Source organism: Chelonoidis abingdonii, chromosome 1 (assembly GCF_003597395.2).
Source record: "Chelonoidis abingdonii isolate Lonesome George chromosome 1, CheloAbing_2.0, whole genome shotgun sequence".
Classification (NCBI taxonomy): Eukaryota; Metazoa; Chordata; order Testudines; family Testudinidae; genus Chelonoidis; species Chelonoidis abingdonii.
The window spans coordinates 4,276,857-4,302,546 of record NC_133769.1 but is presented as its reverse complement, the minus strand read 5'-3'; the positions used below and the strand labels follow the sequence as shown (position 1 = coordinate 4,302,546).

The 25,690-nt window shown below is 42.6% G+C and overlaps 1 protein-coding gene across 1 annotated transcript in view; it reads right to left on the bottom strand.

Moving 5' to 3' along the window:
- CHCHD3 (coiled-coil-helix-coiled-coil-helix domain containing 3) overlaps positions 1-25,690 on the bottom strand; it is a 279,219-nt gene that overhangs the window by 41,755 nt on the left and 211,774 nt on the right. Inside the window, 1 exon segment of the mRNA XM_075063733.1 lies at positions 19,270-19,340. Within this exon segment, the coding sequence (XP_074919834.1) occupies positions 19,270-19,340 (71 nt within the window).

Sequence of the window (25,690 nt, the reverse complement as noted above, 5' to 3'; positions counted from 1 at the left end):
CCTAAATGCCTGTCTCGCATGGCCGATGCTCCTACTGGTGAATGTGCGAGTATCTATCAATCTAGCTGCGGGTGTGAGCAGTGGGTTCTTCCAACTGCGTACACCTGCGAGACGGGACTGTTTTTATCATGGTGAAGGCTCGATCACTTCCAACATTCCTGTCTCGAACTTCCTAAAATCAGAGCAAGGACAAAATGCCCGATACTGAAGTCCTTACCAGAGCAGTCGCCGAGTCACACAATGCTGATGAGGACCAGACCAGATGGGCAAGACATGGTGAGATGTCAGATGCACATTCCACAAGCTGTTCTACGGAGAACCACCAGGAAAGTGCTCCTGGAGGACAAAAAGAAGGTATCTAAGGACACCTGAGACGTCTCTGAGTCCCTCAGAGATGCAACCACGCACATGGGAACCCTCGCAACTGAACGTCCAGAATGGCGCAGCTCATCACACAGGCAGTAATCATCTCTAGTGAGGCATAATGCTGAGGGCTGAAAGAACAGTGATTGCACAGTCCAGGGCTGCCTCCGCCATCATCGACAGTGACCTCACTGTCTGCTCGACATGTACATGTTCACACCTGAAATTTGAATATCAGTCTTTAGACGCACCAAGCCGGTACCGAATGAATGAGGTTGTTAGGTTTCATCGGACAATGATGGACGATCAACATCGGACATGCTGTTTGGGTTTTATCATCTAGGCAATCGTTTTCTCAGCTCATGGTCAGTAGTTGCTCCAAGTAATGCATATCTCCTCTATTAATCCACCAATGAATCTTAATTATAACCTTACCTGGGACACCTCATAGTTTTATTCAAATGTCACGCAGATGAAAAAAAATGAGTTGACGTTTCAATTTAAATGACCAAATATCATCTAATGTCATTTAGATAACTTATAACTGACGTGACATTGACTCTCAAAGGCTGGTTGTTTCAATAAAAAAGGGACCAAAATAGTAGTATTTCTGCTTTCAAATTATGATTTTCCTTCACAAAATGGACATTTCAATTTGGCACCATTTAAGGTTAAAACAAATGTTGAATAGATTTAATGCGTGTAGAAAATTTCTTTTTTTTCTGACCTCCCTAACATGGTGTACAAACCAGCCTTGACAGGCCTTATCTCACCTGTCAAGGTTCTTTTTCCCACTGACTTTAGCGTCAAAAGTGGGGACCTGTTGGACCCTTCTAAGCTTAATTTCTGCTTAGATTGATAGCGCTACACCAGCTGTTTGGACTTTTGTTCCCCAAACTTCCTGGGAACCAAGATCCAACCTTGGGTTCTTAAAACAGGAGAATAAACCTCCCCCTCTTTCCCTCCAATTTCCCCTCCTGGTTACCTTGAGAGGCTCACGGATCAAACTCCTTGGATCTTAAACAGAGATTAACCTTCCTTTTCCTCCTGTCCCCCCAATCCCTGGTGAGTTTGACCCATCCCTTGGTCTTAACAAGGAAAATCTCAGGGTCTTAAAAGAAAGCTTTTAATTAAAGAAAGAATTAGAAAATGATCTCTGTTAAACCAGGATGGAAAATGTTACAGGGTATTCATATTATATACCTAGAGGACTCCCTCGTGCCTGAGAGATCAAGTATACAGGCCAGAGGTTAAATCCTTCCATAAATACACGTTCACAAGTTAGGAAAAGAAACATAAGACTAATCTGCCTTTTTCTAGCTGACTTACTTAGGTTTGAAACACGAGGGACTTATTTCGAAAGATTTGGAACTGGGTGCACGTCTTGTCCCTGTTAGCCCCAGGTGAAACAACGAACAAACAACACCGCCAACAAAGACTTTCCCTCCACCAAGATTGAGTATCTGTCCCACGTTGGTCCTTTGTCAGGTGTCATTCCAGGCACTGGCTTCTACCCTTTACAGTAAAAGGACATTACCCTAACCATATTTGTTATGACACACTTTATTAATATTAAAATAAATATAATAAAAGGAGAGTGTATTTCCAGATTCTTTGTGTGTCATATTAAGGCTTTTGAGATTCTTTAATTTTTATTGCAGCACCAAAGACTAGAGTGGTGATGATAATAGCAGTATGATGGTAAGATTAATAGCTTTCTGGTATACAAGCTGACACGTTGCGTTGAGGAAGGAATAAGGACCCAATGGTCGTAGTAAATGCTGGCAGCCACAGCCTGCATTACAGAGGTTTTATATTTAATTCAATAATCTTGAGACTTGACAGGGTTGCTATTGAGGAACACTGCTCTCTCGTGTGATTCCATTGTCTGTGTCACCAGGTTAAAAGTAGCGCATCTGAGACAGAGATGGGCCATCTATCGCTAGGCCTTTTGACAGTGACCAGACGATGGGTTAGGGGACAATTCAGAAACTTTAAGACATGATATTTAATATCCCTTTCAGTAATGTTATCATACATAATCATATACTTGATATTTTTTCTATCTATCCTTTTTGAATTTTGCTCATTTATGGTCTCCGTGTATCAGTCTCAGTGCCTGTGCAAGGAGTTCCAAAATCTATCATTGTCTTCTTAAGTCATCTGCCATACATACCACCTAACCGTACTGCCACCAAATCACCCCCTCATCTTATGCAGATTTAAAGAAAGAAAAGAAAGAAAGAACAGAAGGAAAGAAAGACTTGATTGAAGGGCTTTTTCATTCAGCCATTTGGCTTTTGTGCTTCCTCTTCTCTATAATAAGATATTGCATGCACTGGAGCGCTAAAACTAATGCACATTCACCATAGCCTTTTGCATGAGATATCCATCTGAAGAGAGCAGACTTCATTTTAACCACTGCAGGCTCGGACAACAACTGGTGTGTGGATCCCAATCTGCAGACAGATCACAGTGATGCCAGTGTCCATACTTACACTTATTTGTTCAGCTGTTCACTCGAGAAGCTTTTGTGCAAGACTGGCACCTATGTGAATTTATATGATCTGAGGTTGAAGCCTTGGAAGTGAGAGTGAAAATCTCAAGGGTCGAAAATTAGGCCGCATTTGTAGGAGCTCTGATGCTGAGCGAGGAGAACCGGAGCCCAAGAGGCGGACAGCCTTGGAATACATTGGAAAGAAACCATTTAGAGGTGCTTGGATTACAAGATTGATGAAATGTAGAATTAGGAAGTGGAGTGAACCCCAGTATATTAGGAAAAGTGGAAGAGCCAGGTTAGAGGTGTGCCCATGTGAAGAATGCAATAAAAACAGGAAGGAAAGAGATGATCACCTGGAAAAAACTGGTACAGCGCCCCCGGGCGCACCTTCAAAGGACGGACTTCGGACCGACCGAGGATGGCTTGGAGGGACCTTGAGTTGGCCCCCGGTGTGTCCAGAGTGTCGACGCCTGCCACTTCTGTTACAGTCTCCTGGCAAAGTCCTGCTTTGCCTGGGCTGCGGGAAGGGCCTGCGCTGTTGTTGCGGCCTGACGGACGACGCGTGCCGTTACTGGCGTGTGCATCCCGACGGCACGCCATATAATACAACTATATAATACTAGTAAACTACAACAACTGTAACTATAACGATAACAAAGAAGCTAGGGACGGTGGAGGTCAGCTATGCCGCACTCCACAGTTCCAACGACCGACACGGTGGTAAGAAGGAACTGAGGGAGCGGGCGGCCGGCAGGGGTATATATCACCCGCCATGCGGCGCCACTCTAGGGGCAACCTGCCGCCCACTGGAGTTGCTAGGGTAAAAGTTCTCCGACGAACGTGCACGCGCGGCGCATACACCTACTGGAAGGATATGAGCAAGCACTCGAAGAAGAACAGGCCTCATCCTCCCTGACTGAACTAACCTCGTTATCTCTAGCTTGCTTGCTAGATATATATACCTGTCCCTGAAATTTCCACTACATGTATCTGAACAATCTGACGAAGTGGGTATTCACTCATGAAAGCTCATGCTCCAAAACCTCTGTTAGTCTATAAGATGCCACAGGATTCTCTGCTGCTTTTACAAATCCAGACTAACATGGCTACCCCTTTGATACTGACAATGCTGTCTTCCTGAGTCTGTAGACAAAATGGAGTAACAGCTCAGATGGGAATTTTTCTGTTCATTTTAATGGTTGTTAAAACTGAAACTTAAAGATGACAATCCCAAACTACCTCCCACACCTCCACAGGTGCCAAAAGCCCCAACAGTTCCCAAGCCAGTTGCTAATCCCTCCAGCTTCACACCCCACACCTATAAAGCAGTTGTGTTGTTAATACAGCATCTGCACCATACTTAAAAATGGAAATGTGGGGACAACATAAACTAACTTGAATTTAGTTTCACAATTAATGACACCAGGACTACGGTTCTGGTTGTATTATACATTTTCCTAATTAAAAATTTAAATGAAGCTGCCACAGAATTTTCAGTCTGCTGCCCCTGAGTGTCACAGAATATGGGGACCTTGCTGAAGAATCTAGGGCTAGATTGCCAAAGAGTATACAGCACTTTGATTATTAACTAAGGTCCATCAGTGGGTTCCTATGGCATGTTGAATTCCAGAGTCCATTGTGTTTCCATACGGACACACAGAAAGGTACACTGCACTTAAAAATGAAACAATGCTCAGAAAAGTAGCCACTAAAAATGACACTGTTCCCCTTCCCCTGGATAATTTTGAATCACATCAGCTTCCCACGGTGAAAAAAGAATTCTTCACTCCAATTAATCTTACAGAAGTCACACAGCTAAGGGAGATTCTATTTTGAGCTAGATTCTATTTTGCTTTATGCATTATCAACGTAACTACCAGATGCTAAATTCTACCTAGTGAATCTTTATGACCGGTGATGAAAGAACAGGCAGAAAGAACTCAGCTTGATTTGCAGGTCACATGTGGAACTTGTAATGATGGTAATTAAAAAAAACACCCAACCCCAAACAAAATTCCCCCAACCAAAACAAGAGAAACTAAGCAACTTTTGACTTATGAACTAGTCCAATTTGAACTAGAAGCCCATGAGAGAACCTAAATACTGCATGGATCATCACAATACTATTTTTTACAAAATCCATTTTCTGAATATAATGGCACTTTGCAATAAAGCGCCTATTTGGTGTTAACAGTTTCCAAACTGTTTAATGCATACTTCTGTTTGACAATGGTGACTGCACTTAGCTGAATTCTATACAGAATGACTGCAGTCTATTTTCTTCGCTCATTTCACAGCTTAAGTATTAGATCAACACTACTGCAGAAAAAGCAAAGAACTGGTTAATTACGACTAGCAGCAAATGAGCTATAATGGAGGTGTTATGAATGTAAATCAGTGATGCCTGATGCAGCAACAGCAGCATCTGTGCATGCAGCTTGCAAAGTAATGAGATTGTGATGATGTACTGGCATCCTGCTTTGATCACTTCATCTTGTTCAAGAGCTCTGCTGGGAAAACAAAGGTTAGTGGACTGACCTCCCTTCCTGCAGCTTGCACATGCACAAATAATATTAGCAATTGATCAAGGACTGATTTCTTTCCAACCCCTTTTCAGAAGGGATGGTTTCATAGTTGGAGGCCATGGGTAAACAGATAGCACAAACTGCTACAATATGAAGTGTCATGTTCTAACATGTTGGGGTAATTGGCAATTCATTCTTCACCCTGTAACCAGAAACAGGTGCATGCTACTTTAAAAAAACATACCATCAACTGTGCAAAATGTGTTCCCTCTCATGCACACAGGTTTGCTGGTACGTGCTCAAATGCGGGGGCAGTGAGATTTGTAGGCTTTCAATCTACAGATGGCTCAGATGCAATAAAAAAGTATTTGTAAATCTTAGCAACACAAGATTAAAGAAACAGTACAAATGCATCAAAAAAGACTGCATTTTTTAGCCTCCCTTGCTTTTAATACTGTAATTGGGAAAGAGTTGATTTGTGTTTATGTTAATTCCCAACAAAACATGTTTAACACATTTAAACAAGAGGCTTTAGTCCTTGAAAGGAATTGTGAAGCCAGATGTATCACTGCAGAGTTTATTTGCCAGCTACACTAAGAACCAGCAGTTTGCATTGGCTGTGGGTCGTTCATGAAAAACTGCAGCCAGCAGCAAGAACTACCCTTAATGAGCACATCTATCAATTTTCAGGGGACTTGGTTGATTACCATTACACAAAAATAAGTAACATGCCAATTTAACTGTTGGCTACTGAAGCGTGAAGGCAGAGTTTCACTCACTTGATTTTATAAGGAAGTCTATAAAATTACTTCACGTGTCCATGTGAGGAGATTTGGGAGGCTGGCAGCATTTTAACACAAGTGTGTGTCCATCCATATTAACATGTGATGATGGGAAAAGATAACACTAGTACATTATCTAAATAGATGTCTTCCTACGCTCATTTTCAAGGGTTATTCCATCAAATTACGTTCCAGAAAAATCTTTATTTTTGCTTTTTTAATGAAATCATAAGTTAATGTCAACAAAAAGAAGATTCTAACTACTGACTTGTTCAAGTTTTAAGAAAAGCTTTTTTAAAATCTCACATGGAAATACCAAGCTAATTGAAAAATTGGTGATTACTTGAGGAGAGCATCTTTAATTCACCTAAGGTTTACAGAAGGGGAAGGAGAAAGACATACAAGACATGGCTTAATTCTCTTAATCAATAGGTTTATTATAGTACTGGTTTAAAAAATGAATAAATAGGTGAGTAGACCTTCCATAAACCCAGTGAAACCTTATTTGCTGGCCTACAGATATAGTTCTCAACACTCAAGTTATATTTGTTGAGCATCTCAACAAAATATTTAACATTTATATGCAAACTAACATGATTCTGTGCTTAAATTACAGCACACGAAGAAAAAACATAGATACGCCATTTAAATACTCCACTTCAACTTCATTCAGAATGAATCTACTCCTACCTAAAATGGACATAATTAATATTTCATACAGCTTTGCTGGATATTCTACATTCCTAATGGATTGTATTGATCAAAGCAAGAAAGTTAAATGTCTATACTGCTGTAGAGAAAATTAAAATGATCATATATGAAGTGGTCATTGTTTCACAGGTTTAATAGGTTGAGTGAAGCTTCTGCAAAGCAGAGGCAACAAATAATGTTTAGGACTCAGACATGCTGAAAATCCATTCAGATTGGGTTCCTATAGATGATATACACAGACTACATAATACCACTTAAACTCAGGTCTATTATACTGACCAATATCGTCTCATTGTTTCCTTGAATACCCCCCACCTGTCAGCATCCATCTGCTGTCTCTTGGCTTTCACTTAGATTGCAAGTTCTTTGCAGCAGTGACTGTCTTTTTGTTCTGTGTTTGTAGAGTGCCTAGCAAAATGGGATCCAGTCCATTACTAGGGCTCTAAGAACTACAGTAACGCAAACAACAATCTTGTGCATTCCTTCTAGCACGGGGGGTCCCAAACTTGGTTTGCAGCTTGTTCAGCGTAAGCCCCTGGCAGGCTGCGAGACACTTTGTTTACCTGAGTGTCTGCAGGTACGGCTGCTCGCAGCTCCCAGTGGCCGCGATTCGCCGTTCCTGAGAACCCCTGCTATAGCATAACTTGTTATCCAAACAAGAGTCCCTCATTCATGATGTGCAGGTTGTGCTATAAATCGTGCCATGTGCCCTAAGGTCCCCAATAGGGTTGAGCATGATTTCAGTATGGAATTATTTTCGGAACACTGAAATGCAGAATTTAATTGCAACTTTTACTCCTGAGGGAATTCTGCAAAGTATTAAAAATTCTGTACAAAAACATTAAAATGTATGCATATTTTATTTGTCAAAGTAACATAACATAATCAGACTATTTTCAAATATTTGGGTAATTTATTTCAAAATACTTGTCGGCAAGTATGACTGTAACAATACAGACAAAAAAAAAGATTCAGGAACTGTTTTTTGACGAATAGATTCCTTAGAAAGCATATTAGCACATCTCTATAGCTCCACAGTGAGGGACAGAGTCTTGCATGTACACACGCCCAGCCTTGCCCCCCCATCCAAGTGTGGGGTAGGCAGGCTCAACCAGCAAGATCCAAGTGTGGAGGGGCTTATTGTGGGGGGATCCAGGTGTGGGGTGAGAGGGTTTTGTGTGGGGCAATCTGGGTGTCAGTGGCTTAATAGGGGGTTTGGGTGCCAGGGGAGGTTGGATGCATAGGGGCACATTGGGGAGTTCTGCGGGGTGGTGCAGGTGAAGGCGGTAGAGACTCAGCAGGGGTGGTCTGGGTTGCAGGAGGATGGGGCTCAGCAGGGGAGTGTAGGTGCAGGGGGCTCAGCAGCAGGGGTTTGGGTGCTGGGGAAGTGGGGCTTGGCAGGATGGGGATCTGAGTGCAGCTGATTGGGACTCAGTGGGGTGGGGGTCCAGGTGCAGGAGGCTCAGCTGGAGCCCAGCTCAGGATAGGAGCCACTGGCTGTGGTGTCCCCAGCCCTGCCTCCCAACGCAGTGACTGACATCTCCCTCGGCTGCTCCTGATGCCCGAACCAAACATGCGCTTCTCTTCCCCCCGCCCCACTGCTTGGGAGGGGTGCATAAATCAGCTTTTCTACAGACAAAGAATAAAATCTATGGGCGACACTAATTCTGCGCTTGTGCAGTGACGCAGATTTCCCATAGGAGTAAACTTTGCCACAGACTTATTGAGTAACCTGAGGTGAGTCCAAGCTCTGTGCCTCAGTATTGTAAAGTAAATGTGATGTAAAAGTAATGTAAAGTGTGAATGCTACAATTTACCCTTGGACGTATTGTGAAGAGTATTATCTAATATTTTACCAGGGGAAAGTAAAAAATAAAATGACTTGAGTGCTGATACAGCTCTAACAAGTTCTGTGCTACCTTTATAAAAGGAAGGAGCTAGTTACCTCAAATTTGTTTTTAGATTCCAATGACCTCTGCCAAGCAGGGCTTCCAAAGAAGTCAGTGGGATTTCAGCTCAGGGAAGGGCTGCAGAATCCGGACCACTGTTTCCAAATATTTTTCAGTTTTCAGTTATTCAAAGACACTATGTGGTATTTTCGCAGAGACTCAGTAAATACTACATATTATTTTAAAAGTGAATTAATGCTCATGAAAGGTGAAAGCATGGAAGATTGAAGGTATTTATCCATAAAATGTGTATGAACACAGGCAACAGCACAAGCTATCTAGGTACTTAGATGAGCTCCCCATCCAATATGGAGTCTACAAGTTCATCAAAAAGACTACTGAATTCATCTTCATAAAACCCTTGTAAAAGCCATTTTACAGATGGAGACACTGAGGCACAGGATAATTAAATGACTCACCCAAGATCACACCGGTGATAGAGCAGGGAACTAAACCCAGATCTCCTCAGACCCTGTCCAGTGCTTCAACTACAAGACCATCCTCTCTCTCTGCACTGCACTTTTAAAGTACAGAAAGTTAACATCATTGCTTTAGGATCAGGAAATAATATTTCAAGGTCTGTTTTCTTCCTTGTTCATTTAGACAAAGGACAAGTTGAACATAACTTCTTCCTAAACTTTTACTGTTGTACTTTCTTCAGGTCAACAAGTTAAGTAAAGATGATTCAATAAACTGAGCATATCTCCTTCCTGCTGTATGTACAATTGACCATAAATGATCAAAAGCAATCTGTGCTCCTAAATTCACCTGCCAGACAGGGACCTGAAAGTGCTCTCCAAATATTGATAAATTAAACTTCACAGCACACTAGTTGCCAGTTGGAGGAATATCTCATTATCCTCTGCCACATCCTCTGGTTCTCCCATCCACAGTTCCAATCCCTGAACAGGCTGATGCCTGGCTATCATATATATCATGTCTCCATCAGAGCTGTGAAAGTTATCTAGGGTTAGGCGAAACTACCAGATCTGACGTGGAAAGCATATTTAGAGGAAGGTCCAAAACTAACAACTACAGTAAACTCACTGCGAGAAGAGATCAGAAATAAGCTGAGAGGTCTTACTATGTTCAATCACAAGAGCCAGCTCTTCACAGAGGCAATCCCCACAATTGTAGGGTTCAACAACATACAGGCAGCCTCATAGTGAGAGGAGAAAAACAAACAAAATCCACCAGTAACATCCATCAACAGGCCAAACTGAGTGGTACATTGAGGCCTTTATGGCTACGTCTACACAACACAGCACTGGGGGCAGCATATAGTGTATGTATACCTACATGCTGCAGTGAAAGCAGCGCACCCTTTTCCCCTGCCCCTGCCGGAGTCTTTCTCTGAAGCAGGGGAAGGGTTTAGTAGCAGGGAGTTGGTGGAGCCTTTGCCTGCTGCCCCCAGCTGCTGGAGTCTTTCCCTGCTGCAGGGCAAGGCTCCAGCAATGGAGAGCTGCCTGAGCCTTTCCCCATTGTAGAAGTCGTTCCCTGAGATGAGGAGATGCTCCGCAGTGGGGAGCTGCCCAAACCTTTACTTGCCACCTCCCCCCTGCAAGCACCATTCCCAGCTTGGGGAGTCTTTTCATGAGACAGGAAAAGGCTCCAGAAGCAGGGAAGCAGAGGACACTGTTAAAAATAGCAGTGTAGACAGGGAGGCACTGCTTGGGCAAGTAGAGAGAGTGCACATTTTGGGAACGGACTCTCAGACATACCCACCCCCTTCAGGTGTCTCTTTACTCTACTTGTCTGAGACACTGCTATTTATATCTGTGCTAGGGGGCTATGAGGTTATGTTCTCTATATGCCACTGAAAAAATTGTGCAGTGTACACATACCTATGCTAAAAACTATTCATGTACCTTTATACTGGTGTCTAGATGTAGGAGTGTTTGGCACTATATGAACAGAGACAGAAAAACACTGTTACAAAGCAGGAGGCCCAGAATTTGGCTCCTTCAAAAGGCATTGGGAGTTTTGGAGCATGACATGTTTCGTTCCTGGAAAGAGGCTTAGCCTTGTTTTGCTCTGCAGAAACACCACCTGGACAGTCCACAACAGCGTGACCTAATCCCCAGAGGGCACCTGGATTTCATCACTGCGTCACAGATTGCATTTCCTGGCAAAGCCCCCCAAGGGCTATGCAACAGTTCTCTTCAAAACAGCAGCAGTACTAGCAAGGTAGTTTTGTGGTGTGGGCAGAAATGGAAACGTGAGGGGCAATGATACAGTTTGTAAAAATGCACCAACGCACAGCTGTTAAAGCTCACATCTACCAAATGAAGTCAAAAACCAGAGGTGAAAGTAATATTTATTTTAGGTAGAATTTGGCCTCTAAAATTATTTTATCCCTAACTGAATAATCAAGATGTTACTTGATTCTGAAGACCATGAGGGAATAAAATGTCACCACTACAGCTGCCAAATTTCCTGCTACCAGCCCTTCAAATTAAAGGAAAAACCCATACAGATGCAAAATTTAATTAGTCAGTAAAAGCCCAAATCCTCACCCAAAGCCTTGCTCATCCTGCAATATTGCATTCTTTTCTTCTTGTGTATACTTCTAATTATGAGGGAGACATCTTCATAATATAATAATTCTGGTTATAATGTAACTGCTGGTAACATAACTCCTACATTAGAAAAGGCAGCATACTCTAGTAATGTTGTTTTAATGTAATTTGTGTACTGCAGGAACTGACTGAACCTGATCATTTAGAATTTGATCAATGTGAATTAGTGTCTTAGAGAGATAAACCATTTGATGATTTAGAATTTGATCAATGTGAATCAGGGCCTTAAAGAGATAAAACATTTATCATGCACATTTGGAATATCACACTAATTCATGTTGCACTGAAGTAGATAATAAGCAGGCATCAATAAATAGTGCAGACAAAGTACAGAGGATCTGTTAGTTCTCTGATACAAGTCTATATAGGGTATTTAGTCTTCTCCCTTTAATGAGTGAATTGTCCATAAAGCCCACTGAAGCCACAAATGACATAATTTCAAAGACTAAAGGGAGAAAGGGAAGGAAAATGCAAGAAAGGTGGGTACACAGTTATTTCAAACTCTTGCAATACATTTTAGTTTAAAAGTTGAAACCGATTTCTAAGCTATCTGGATGAAAATTTCTAAAATCAAGACAGGTTTAAAATGATTAGCAGAGCAGCTTTGTAACAATACCACAATTAGTGCTATTAATCTCACACTTTCAACTTGAAATCGTACTGACATGCAACACATTGGTTTACACATTTAACAGAATTATAAATTTAGCAGTTCAACCTTATTTAATTCTTCTTTTACAGCCAATTAAACAAGCTCTTTAAACATTATTGCTTGAAACCCTGTCCTCCAGCCTCACATTCAATTACACTGACATAAGAAGTGGCTGGTGATACCAAAAAGAGCATCGTCTCAAGGTTTCACTAAATCATTCATAACTTATGTATCAAACTACACACCAAAGACAGTGTTAAAATAGCATCCATTTAGTTAAACCCCACAAGAGCATGGAAATTCAGAGTTTTAAAGAGAGACTTTTACATGAAGGAAAATGTGAAATATGGGGTAATAAAACCCATTTGCATCCCAAGTGCCCCTCACTATTTTTGCTAATTATGAAACATATCTGAATTTATAAATGTACTTCCAAATACCTTTTCTGTCTCTATACACCAATAAACCATATCTGGAATCACTAATCTGGCTACTGCAACTAATAGCATCTTAGCTTATATACACACTACAGCTTAGGTTGGTATAAGTCAGTGGTTCTCAAATTGTGGGTTGGGAACCCAAAGTCATTTTAATGGGGTCACCAGGGCTGGCTTAGACTCGCTGGGGCCAAAGCCAAAGCCAAAGCCTGAGCCCCACCACCTGGGGCTTCAGCCATGGGCATCAGGGCTCAGGTTACAGGTCCCCTGCCTGGGACTGAAGCCCTTGGGCTTCAGCTTTGGTCCTCCCCACCTGGGGTGATGCGGCTCAGGCTTAGCGCCCCCAAGCCAGGGGGCGGGGCTCGTGTGGGGTCAGGCTTTGGTCCTCTCTCCGGGTACGTCTACACTGCACGATTATTTCGAATTAGCTTAAACCGATATTACAAAACAGATCTAATAAAATTGGTTTAGCGCATCCACAGTGGGATCCCGAAATCGATTGTTTGCGTCCATGGTCCAAAGCTACCATCGATTTCAGGAGCGGTGCACTGTGGGTAGCTGTTCCTCAGCTATCTCATAGTTCCCACTTCCGTGTTGAGAGCACAGTGCCTGATGGGGCAGAAAACATTGCCCCGGGTGGTGCTGGGTACAGCCTCACCCCTCCCTTTGTGAAGGCAGCAGACAACCCTTTGGCGCCTTTTTCGCGGAGTGCATTGAGCAAACGCCATAGCACAGCAATCTTTCCCTTTTTTTTTTCACGTGGTGGTGGGGGGAAATAAACTGAGGAGCTGTTCCCTGAACCACGCCAGACACTGTGTTTGAACCTACAGACATTGGGAGCTCAGCCAAGAATGCAAATAATTTTCAGAGACTGCTGTGGACTGTGGGATAGCTGGAGTCCTCAGTACCCCCTCCCTCCCTTCATGAGCGTCCATTTGAGTCTCTGGCTTCCCGTTACGCTTGTCACGCAGCGCTGTGTATCCTGCAGTTTTTTATTCAAACGCTTTGGCATTTCGTGTTCTGTAACGGAGCTGGATACAACAGATTTGTCTCCCCATACAGCGATCAGACCTAGTATCTCCCGTACGGTCCATGCTGGAGCTCTTTTTCGATTTCAGACTGCATCGCCAGCCGTGCTGATCAGAGCTCCACGCTGGGCAAGCAGGAAATGTAATTCAAAAGTTCGCGGGGCTTTTCCTGTTTACCTGCCCGCTGCATCCGAGTTCAGATTGCTGTCCAGAGCGGTCAGTGCTGCACTCTGGGATGCCGCCCGGAGGCCAATAACGTCGATTTCCGTCCACATGAACCCTAATCCGAGTTATCACTATCGAATTTAGCGCTACTCCTCTCGTTTGGGAGGAGTTCCGAAATCGATTTAAGGAGCCGTTTAACTCGATATTAATGACGACGTCGTGTGAACGGATACAGCGTTAAATCGGTATATCAGCCATTAAACCGATTTAAAGTCGCAGTGTAGACCTGGCCTCCTAAGCTCTCCTGTTCGCTTAAAGTGTCTGCATTAGCAGCGTAACTGCACCAACGTAAGCTCTGCAGTGTCGCTATAGCCTTAGATAAAACGGGATTGGGATACAAACCTCCCCTTTCTTTTAAGCTTTCCAAAAAAACCCCACCCTTGATTTGGCCCTCTGTATTTATTATTAACGTGGATTTCAAGGAGACAACACTCATGCTTAAAATTACGGATATAATTCTGTCAAGAGATAGTGTCATCCTGCCTCCCTCACCCGAAACTTTGTGTCCTCCAGATCCCTGGTAAAGCGCTCTAACCATCAGGCTATTGACTATTCTGGGATGAATCAGTCTTTCTAGTTTTTTTGCTAACATTTTCAAGAGATCCTGGTGTCATCCCAATGGGTAACAGGAAATGTTTAAATGTTCTATGACAAGAAAGCCATTTCTCATCCAGGTCTATTTTTAGGGTCTTTTGCCAAAGTGTATTTGAGTACAACTACCACATATTGCTGACAAGACGGACTAGTTTGCCAAGATGCACTTGGGGACCTGGTCATCTATGGAAGACTGTAAACAGGCAACAACTGGCTTCAAGTGTTTAAGAGAGACAAGGAAGGTGAGAATTTCTTGTACTGGTCAAAATTACTCCACCCATCTTGTCTGCCTCATGTCCTGGGACCAACACAGCTATAACAACACTGCAAACAACAATGGAAAATATAGTCTGAGGGTATGTCTACACTGCAATTAGATACCCGTGGCTGGCCCATTCCAGCTGACTAGGGCTCACAGGGCTCAGGCTAAGGGGCTGTTTTAATTGTGGGGTACACTTTCAGTCTTGGCTTCAGTCCAAGCTCTGGGACCCTCACATCTCACAGGGTCCTCGAGCCTGTACTCCAGCCCAGGTCTGAATGTCTACACCATAATTAAACAGCCCCTTTGCCTGAGTCAGCTGGCACAGGTCAGCTGCAGGTTTTTAGCTGCATTGTTGACATACCCTAAGGGTCTATTTGAAGGCAGACTAATCCACAAATCATAGAATCATAGGATTGGAAGGGACCTCGAGAGGACATCTAGTCCAATCCCTTGCACTCATGGCAGGACGAAGTATTACCTAGACCATTCCTGACAGCTGTTTGTCTAACCTGCTCTTAAAAATCTCCAATGATGGAGATTCCACAATCTCCCTAGGTAAATTTATTCCAGTGCTTAGCCACCTTGACAGTTAGGAAGTTTTTTCTAATGTCCAACCTAAACCTCCCTTGCCGCAATTTGAGCCCATTGTTTCTTGTCCTATCCTCAGAGGTTAAGAAGAACAATTCTCCCTCCTCCTTGTAACAACCTTTTATGTACCCGAAAACTGTTATGTCCCCTCTCAGTCTTTTCTTCTCCAGACTAAACACATTTTTTTCAATCCTAGATATAAAATCAGTTAATCTGTTATGTTTTCTTATTGCACACGCAGGCCAAACTTCCCTGAAATTATTTTCCTGCAATGGTCATTCATAGACGCTAGGACTGGAAAGGACCTTGAGAGGTCATCGAGTCCAGTCCCCTGCCCTCATGGCAGGACCAAATACTGTCTAGACCATCCCGCAAAGTACATTTATCTAACCTACTCTTAAAATATCTCCAGAGATGGAGATGCCACAACCTCCCGAGGCAATTTATTCCAGTGTTTAACTACCCTGACAGTTAGGAACTTTTCCTAATGTCCAACCTAAATCTCCCTTGCTGCAATTTAAGCCCATTGCTTCTGTTCTATCATTAGAGGCTAAGGTGAACAGTTTTCTCCCTCCTCCTGATGACACCCTTTTAGACACCTGAAAACTGTTATCATGTCCCTCTCGGTCTTCTTCTTTTCCAAAACTAAACAAACCCAATTCTTTCAGCCTTCCTTCGTAGGTCATGTTCTCAAGACCTTTAATCATTCTTGTTGCTCTTTCTCTGGACCTCTCCAAATCTTTCTTGACATGCGGTACCCAGAACTGGACACAATATTCCAGCTGAGGCCTAACTAGCGCAGAGTAGAGCGGAAGAATGACTTCTCGTGTCTTGCTCACAACACACCTGTTAATGCATCCCAGAATCACGTTTGCTTTTTTGCAACAGCATCACACTGACTCATATTTAGCTTGTGGTGGTCACTATAACCCTAGATCCCTTTCTGCCAGTTACCCCTTCGTAGACAGTCTCTTCCCATTCTCTATGTGTAAAACTGACTTGTTCCTTCCTAAGGTGGAGCGCTTTGCATTTGTCTTTATTAATGTCATCGGTTTTACTTCAGACCATTTCTCCAGTTCTTCCAGATCATTTTGAATTTTGACCCTGTCCTCCAAAGCAGTGCAATCCCTCCAGTTTGGTATATCCGCAAACTTAATAAGCGTACTTTTCTATGCAACATTTAAGTCGTTGATGAAGATATTGAACAGAGCCAGGTCCAAAACAGGCCCCTGTGGAAACCCCACTTGTTATACCTTTTCAGCAGGATTGGCAAAGCCATTAATAACTACTTCTCTGAGTACGGTTATCCAGCCAGTTTAGAACACCCACCTTATAGTAGCCCCATCTAAATTGTATTTGCCTAGTTTATTTGATAAGGATATCATGCGAGACCGTATCAAAACTGTCTACTGAAGTCTAGGTATACCACATCTACCGCTTCTCCTTATCCACAAGAACTCGTATCCTATCAAAGAAAGCTATCAGACTGGTTTGACACGATTTGTTCTTTACAAATCCATTGCTGGCTATTCCCCTATCACCTTACCACCTTTCAAGTGTTTGCCGATGATTCCTTAATTGCTATGCTCCAATTATCTTCCCTGGCACAGAAGTTAAACTAACTGGGTCTGCAGCTTTCCTGGGTTGTTTTTAATTTCCCTTTGTATAGATGCGGCACTATATTTGCCCTTTTCCAGTCTTCTGGATCCTCTCCACCTCCATGATTTTTCCAAAGATAATAGCTAGAGGCTCAGATACCTCCTCTATTAGCTCCTTGAGTATTCTAGGATGCATTATCAGGCCCTGGTGACTTGCGGGCATCTAACTTTTCTAAATGATTTTTAACTTGTTCTTTTTTTATTTTATCTTCTAAATCTACCCCCTTCCTATGTCTCCATTGACAATCAGGAGAAGGAAGTCTCAACAAGTCTGAGGATTTCACAATCCCATTCCCCATATTTCCTTTGCACAACTATTTTTCTGGTTAAAGAAGGACTGAATGGAACGCTTTTCACTGCTAGTTTTTAAACTTCCCAGATGATTTTACTTTGTGTGATATTAGGTTCTAGCTAGAACCCTGCTGTTTAGGCCAGGCCTGTAAACACCTGGAAGAGCCGGGCAGTACTTGATGGATTTTGGAAACTATTGTGTCCTGGAACAAGGCAGGCCTCCCAACTGTTCAAACGAAGTCACAGGACATAAGTCACAATAGCTACTACACCTCTACTCCGATATAATGCGGTCCTCGGGGGCCAAAAAATCTCACTGCCTTGTAGGTGAGACTGTGTTATATCAGGTTCAGTCTGGTAGGCCATGCCAGCAAGAGCTGGTACGCCGTGTCGGACTGGACCGGCTTCCCAATAGCCCCAGGCCCTTTAAATCACTGCCGGAACTCTGTCAGTGGGGCTCAGGCAGGGATTTAAAGGACCCAGGGCTCCCTGCAGCAACTGGAGCCTCTAGCCATTTAAATCACTGCCAGAACCCCAGTGGGGATTTAAAGGGCCCAGTGCTCCAGCTGCTGTGGGGAGCCTTGGTCCCTTTAAAATCACCACCGGAGCTCTGGCAGCGGGGCTCGGGCGGTGTTTTAAAGGTCCCAGGGCGCCACACGAATTCAGATATAACGCGGTAAAGCAGCGGTGCTTGGGTGGTGCTTTAAAGGGCCTGGGGCCCCTCACTGCTTTACCGCATTATATCCGAATTCGTGTTGTATCGAGTCGAGTTCTATCAGAGTAGAGGTGTACCACCTACTAACTATTTCCTTATTTCATACCTAGTAACATGGATCAGCATTCATGTTGTACTTCTTGTTAGTACGTGGCCTGGGCGAGGAAAGCTAATGATCCAGCCAGCGAACCAAATTCGGTGATGAATCCTGGTCATGTGCCACCTGAGGCACATTGAGCATACACTAAGAAAAATATTTTTTTAATTAAAGAAAGGAAGAAGGGTGATAATCAGATGTTTCAAATTCATCATAGCTGATAAAAAATTAATTAGCCCCCATTAATTAGATGGAAAAGGAGGGAGGGAACAACTGAATGAACAATAGCAACCAAACCATCTTCTCACCCCTACTTGCAGTCCCTCCAGATCAAGGTTGAAGCACAGTGTCATTCTGTGGTTCAATCAATACTTGTCCGAGGGTCAGAAATGTTTACTCCATAAAGCGGCAAGCCTGGTACCTTTAACCAGAACTAAATTAACATAACATTAAATTAAAAAGAGATTCCCAAATAATTTGTAAGTGAATACACAATGAAATGGCAAACAGATCCAACCACTGAAATGTGTAGTAGTTATTTTACATTAAGGGTTTTTAAAGACTTATCATTTTATTAAGCCTACTATAAAACAGATGACGTCAGGGGGCAGGGTATCAGAGCTCTCAATAGGCTTCCACACCTCTACCCAAACTATGGCCACAATTCCATAATTTTTGTCTACAGTATCTATTGGTAGTTGGTGAGTGTAAAGGGCTGTAAAAGGTTATTTTCATACTCACACAAAAATGATGAATGGCACTTTCTGCTTAATGGAAGAATTGGCAGAAACTGAAAGTCCAAAGCTAAGGGTCAGAGTCTCTTCGGTCCATCAATTACTGCATCTTCATTTAACCATCCTCAGGTCTAATAATAATTCAACCTGACCTTCGCTATTAAAGGCAAAGTTAAATCACTGATTTAAATATCTTTTATGCTAAACAAAAATGGTATGAATGCTACTGAAATGCAAGATTGGCACCCAAGTTCTGGTATTTCATTAACGAAGATGCATGTTTAAGGTGTACAGTTGTTCAAAGCATTTCTTATATAGAATCAGGCAAAAATAAATTAATATATTACTAACTGTGATGTCAATTTCCACACAACCATGGTACATAATACAAGATGGCCTGGCTACCAGCTTTCATCAAAATTCCTTCGTTTCAATAACAGCCCTGCAAAAATATATTTCATTTACCACTTTCCAAGCACAGACTGCTAGGTTAGGCGGAGAATTTTTTTCCTAATTTAATATGAACACAACTTTATCAGATTTACATACTCAAAAGTAACAGAGTGGGGGGAGTCTTACTTGAACTTAGCTTCCACCTCTTTGACAGCTTGTTGGTATTGCTCCGTGGTTACTTTGTAGAACTGTGCACTCTGAAAAGACAGGAGAAAAGTGAAAACTTCATGACCTAACAAATATTTATACAGCGGTGAAAACACTCCTGGCTCTCTACAGAATGTGTAAAGAACTCAGGTCCACACACCGAACATCTTACACTATAATTCTAACAAATAAAAAAGTGGGATAACCATTGAAGTGCAAGACAAAGCAGAAGCATTATTGGTGAGCAGTTCACTGCAGAGCTAGAATGGAAAGTTTTCTTATCCAGAGAAAATATTCTATGTAGAAAAATGGTTCCTTCCCGACTTGGGATTCAAGTCAAAATTTCAAAAATATTCACAAACCAAAAATCCAAAAAAATTTGGTTCAGGTCAAAATGTTTCATTTCAGTTTTGACTTTACTGTAGTTTAAATTTCTAAACAAAAGTCTGTTTCAAGTCATAAAACTGGAATTTTTCATTTAGAAAATGTTGAAACAAAATGTATTGAGTATTTAGAAACTTCTTCAATTTTTTCATGTTAAAAAATTAGTAGAAACTGACTTTCCCCAAAAAAGTTTGTTTCAACAAATCTGCATTTTCTGATGAAAAAGCTTCTAATCAAAAAAATTCTGAACCAGCACTAGTTCTTTGTATAGTAGGAAAGCTGCATGAAAAATCAGTTTTAAAGAAGAATTGGAAGGACGACGACAACTGGAACACAAATCAGGAGGCTGTTGCCATCACAGAGGGATTCATAATTTTTAGATGATTGGATAATCCATAAATGGAATCCTTATTGTTGTGTATGTATTTACACTTCTGTACACTCAGACTTCGTGTGGAGGTAATATTAATGTCATAAATTGCAGTTATGTTACAAATTAACCACTCATCCTCTGACTGTCTAATTGACTCTTTGCTCACTAGTTCATCTCTTTCTAATTTATTCTAGTATCAGAGGGGTAGCCAGGTTAGTCAGGATCTGTAAAAAGCAACAACTTATCCTAATATTCCAAACTTTGAGTAACTTCTCACAGCTGCTATTTTATATTTTTAAAAATCAAGCTGCCTTTGTTAGATAGTTTGTCCCTTTCACCAACAGAAGTTGGTTCAATAAAAGATATTACCTCACCCACCTTCTCTCACTAATATCCTGGGACCCACAAAGCTACAACACTGCAAACAACATATGGTAAGAGACCATTCAAGGTGAAGTGGCCCACTAACACCTCTGCAGACATAGGACAAAAAAGGGAGCTTAGCGGGTAACAAATTGTTGTGAAAAGCCATAAATCCAGTGTCTTTATTAAGACCATGATTTTAAGTGTCTAACAAAGTTATGAATTTAAGCTTGTAGGCTCGTCTTTTGAAGAAGTTGTGCAGGTTTCCACTGAGGATGAGGACTGAGAGGTCAGGTAAGTGTGATGACTTTGTTAATAAAAAAAAAAAGGAAAGTGTTTTCGCACAAGTGATATGGGGAGGTTGCTGACCTATAACTGTAGGTTTTTCAAGATGTTTGGTCCTTAGCTGTATTCCACTGTGGGGTATGCATCCACACCATGTGCCCAGACTCAGGGAATTTGAACGTAGTGCCTGTTGGTTGGCACATGTGCCCTAGTTCACTTCTTGCCTGGGTTCAAGGGGACAAAGGGCAGGGTGGACTGACCAACTCTCCAGTTCCTTCTCTACCACAAATCAGATGGGATCCGAAGCAGAGGGGAAGGAATGGAATACAGATAGAGACCACACGTCTCAAACCTCCCCTTTTTCTTTGAGCGATGGTCCCTACTGTTTTTCACTGTGGGTGACTGACATGCAGTACCTATGTAGGAGGAGAGTGCAAGGATGTAGATGGTAAGCTGCGTGGAGGACTGCCATTCCAAAGGAAGCATCAGCAGAGTCGTCCTGCACCACAGCATGTCTCGCAAATGTATGAACAGAGCTCCACATGGCTGCTTTACACATGTCCAGGAGGGATACCTTCTGAAGTGATGCCACAGTTGTTGCTTGTGCTCTGGTAGAATGAGCTCTTACCCCAGGGGAAGGGGGAAGATTCAATAGCCGATAGAATAGAATGCAACCAGAGATCCATTTGGAGGGTCTCTGGGTGGAAATGGCATGCCCCTGATTCTTTATACTATAGTGATGAATAGTCTCTGAGATTTCCTGATTGGTTTTGTTCTTTGCAGGTAAAAGGCCAAGTCCTGCTGTACATAAGGGAGTGGAGACTTAATTCCTCTGGGGAAGCGTGCGGTTTTAGGAAGAGCACAGTAAGTGAACCTACTGGTTAAGGTGAAATTCTGAAACTACTTAAGGAATGAATTTAGGGTACAGATGCAAATAAAAACGTATCCTTTTGGAACATAGTATAAGGAGGATCTGCCATCATTGCTCCAAGCTCACCAATCCTTCTAGGTGAGGTGACGGCTACAAGGAAAGTGACCTTCTTGGAAAGGAGAGACATGGAGCAAGAGGCTAAAAATTCAGTGGGGAGGGCCTTGTGAATACTGAGAGAACAATGTTTAAGTCACACTGGAGAGTAGGCTTCTGAATAGATGGGAAGATTCTGATTAGGACTTTCCAGAATCTATTAGTCAGTGGATCTGCAAAGTCCATGAATGCCTGAGGTGATGTATGTCATGCACAAAATTGTCACCAAGTTGACTTGTAAGGAGCTGATGGATGAGCCTGATGTCTTCAAAGAGAGGATATAGTCCAAGAAGAGAGGAATATCTGCAGTTTCTGGGAGAATGTCCATTTGATGTGCCCAAGAAGAAGAGTGCTTCCACTTAGCTAGGTAACATCTTCTAGTAGAGTCCTTTCTATTACTAGAAAGGATACTTCCTCTAGAGCTATGGTTACTGCCATTATCCTGTGCAGGGAATTATGGTTCCCTAGGGAGGCCAGAATACCAATAAGGACCTTCTCCTTAATGAATCACACTTCAATCAGAAGATGGATGAGTCCCTCCCTACCCTGAAGGACTCCAGAGATACACAAGCCTGTCCTTAAGAGGAAGTTTTACGGCCCATTGTTCAGACCTAAGCATATGGCTAAGTAGTTTTTCCATCAGAGGCCCTATGAACTATCATGCAAGAGACAGAGGGTTCAGAAGTCCTGCTTTCCTATACCCTCTGCAACAGACTTTACATCTCAGTCCCTGACTCAACATTATTTTGATGGGAGCTTGAGAGCCATAAAACACTAAGGCTATCTCTACAACAGTGAGCTTACAGCAGCATAGCTGCACCAATGTAGCTGCATTGCTGTAAGATATCTAGTGTAGCCGCTCTAAGCCGACGGGAGAGAGCTCTCCCATCAACTTAATTAATCCACCCCTAATGAGCAGTGGCAGCTATGTCCACACCGGTGCTTATGTCAATGTAATTTATGTCACTCATGAGGGTGGTTTATTCATTCCCCTGAGTGATATAAATTATATCAACATAAGTTGTAGTGTAGACATAGCCTAAGGCCAACACCTCCCAACTTTTAGAAGGAGACTGGACTACCAGGGAGTTGGGAGCAGGGTGAGAAAACAAAAATTCTGCTTCTTTGGGTGGCGCATAGTAATGCTTCTCCACCCTCTTCAGGGTGGCAGGCGTGTGCCAAAATTCCTAGCTGGCTCAAGTATGGATTCATTAGCAGGGAGAGCTATTCTGTTGGATCCAGATGAGTGGAAGATGTCCTGGACTTCTTCAAGAGAAAACTGAAGTACTCCAGCAACTCTGTGAAAGTGGTCATGGAAATGTCTGAAGTCACTGAGGGTGGGTGGAGAGAAGGAGATGTAGGAGTCACCGCTTTGTTTGGAGATGAAGACAGCATTCTTATTGGTTCTAGCAGAACCACTGGATCTGGTGTGTAATGTTCCTCCTACTCTTCTGTTGGATCTGGGGGCTGACCTGAGCATTCCCTTAGAGGGGAGACAAGGGGTGACTACCTAGCAGATCAGATTGATTCTGCAGTGGAGTACTGGTCAAAAGGCCCCCAATATGGCCAGTAGGAAGGGGGTCAATAGGTAGTTGCGGGGGCTCCCTTGGCATGGGATAACAACGGCTCCAAGTTAGATGACAGGGAAGTAGGCCCCAAACCAGTGCAGGTCTTTTGCGAAATGCAAGATATGTAGGCTAGGGGGAAAAATGTTCATCAGGAGGTTTGGAACCTCCCAATGAAGAGAAGGCTGATTACAGTTCTAGCGGTGGTGCCAATGGCGCTTTTGCAGGGGAGTTGTATTCTATGTATGGGACAGGCAGTGAAAAACTCTTCTAGCAGTCAACTCCCTTTGTGGTGTTATTACCTCTTTAGAAATGGAGCGGCCTGACAGAGGAGGGAATTCCAGATCAGGGAGAGTGAAAATGTTCTGTGGAGAAGCAAGGTATTCAGATTCAGGGGTTTTACTTGTTCAAGCCAGCGAGGAAAACAGTTCTTAAAGATGACAACGATTAGACTTAGTTGGTGCCGACGGATCCTGGATTTTGGAGGTGCCAAGGATGATGGTACCAATGGAGATCAATGCGTATGGGTTTTTCTTGTCATGCCTGTGGGACATAAGACATCCTAAGTCCTCATGGGCTGAGCTGATAGGCTTACTTGGAGGTGAATCCAATTTCTCTGGAGAGAATTTAGAGTAAGATTTAGTCTTATGCTTATGAGAGTGCTTTCTGGATCTCTGACAATATCCTGCCAGCGGGTCCTGTGGGGGGAAATTCTCCTGTACCTGATTCAGACTTTGCAGCAGCAGATGCACTCGTTGCTGAATTAGGCCTATGTACAGGGAGGATTTCTCAGCCTGGGTCTGATTGAGGCATCATGGCGTTCTCCATGAGGTATTTGAGGAGACAAAGTTTCCACCCTCCTTGGGTATGGCTGGAGAATGATTGGCAGCCACTACACCTCACTGTGAGGTGGGCTTCCCAAAGGCAGCACAGTTAGCGCTGGTGCTTGTCGCGGACCAAGAAGGATCGTGGGCAGGAGACGCCGAGTTGGATGCCCAGAGTCCTGGGCATAGTCCAGTATCTGAACAGGGTTCAGGGGTGTGAGGGGTCCCGGGAGCCTAATCTAAACACTAACAGATCTATAAAACACTAAATTGTAGAAACTGTAAAAACTATTTACAAAATTAGAACTAATTCTTATTTTGTAGGACAAAGATGAAGCTATGGACATTGACATTTCCAACCTAAGCCATGCAGCAGTGAGAAGGAACTGGAGAGACAGTTGGTCCGTCCCACCCTTTATTCCCTCAGATGGAGGCACAAGGTGAACCAGGGCACATGTGCGGACCAGCAGACGCTACTTTCAAATTATTTGGCTCCAGGCACATGGTTAACCCACAGTGGAATACAATAGAGACCATAACTCAAAGAAGAAGGTGTTTTTGTCTTTTATCATTTGTCGATTTGCATCACTTTAGAGCATAATGATTGCCTTGTTTTACTAACATAGTTGTTATTGGGGCATTTAGTGCATTAGATGAGGTACACCACATCTTGCGATGGGCATGTGTAAGACCCATGAATTTTGAAAGGTGTGTTTTTGAGGCTATTGATCACTGTAGCAGCAAAAGTATGTCTGCAGGTTTTCCATCTGTTTGTTATGGGGGGATCTTGGTGGGTTCTGGTGTAGTGAGCTTCATTTGATGGTGAGCTTAGAGAGGTTGGGGACGGGGTGTTTGAAAGCCAGAAGAGGAGGTTCAAGACAGATTTATTTCATGCTGTGGTCCCCATCAAGTAATACCCCATGCAATGTTCAAATATGAGGTAGTATACGACAATTATGCATGTAATTCAAATCCTGTTTAGTTAATAAAATTTAGATTGTGATTTGTTTTATTTCTTAGGTAATCTACTTTGATCTGTACAGTTATTACTTATAATCACTGAAAATCTGTCTTTCTGTAGTTAATAAAGCTGTTTTATATTTTACCTAAAAACTGCGTGGTTTGAGTGAAGTGCATGAAAAGATCTTAGCTCAGTTAACAAAAATCTGTGCATGTCCTCTTCACATTGAGGGAGGGTGTCACTCCAAGAGCAAAAACTGTTGAAATACTGGTACATAGTCAATATTCATAACTTCAGATACAATGACAGCACATGTAATCCAACAGGATATTTATGTTCAACAGATCAAGACTTTTAGAATGATACTTTATAAGGTACACTTTGTACAAAACATGTCATAATTACATCACCATGGTAAATATGGAGGTGTCAGTGTGTTGCTTTGGGGGTACAGAGCGTAACAATTACCTCACCCATCTTGTCTCTCCAGAAATGTTTCCATTTCCCCTAAATTCTGGAATGCCTCTCCCCCTGACTCCACCAATCACCCACTTTCAAAATGCAAGATTCAACCCATGGGCAGTAAAAACTTTTCTATACTCGAAAACGTTGGAGCTTCAC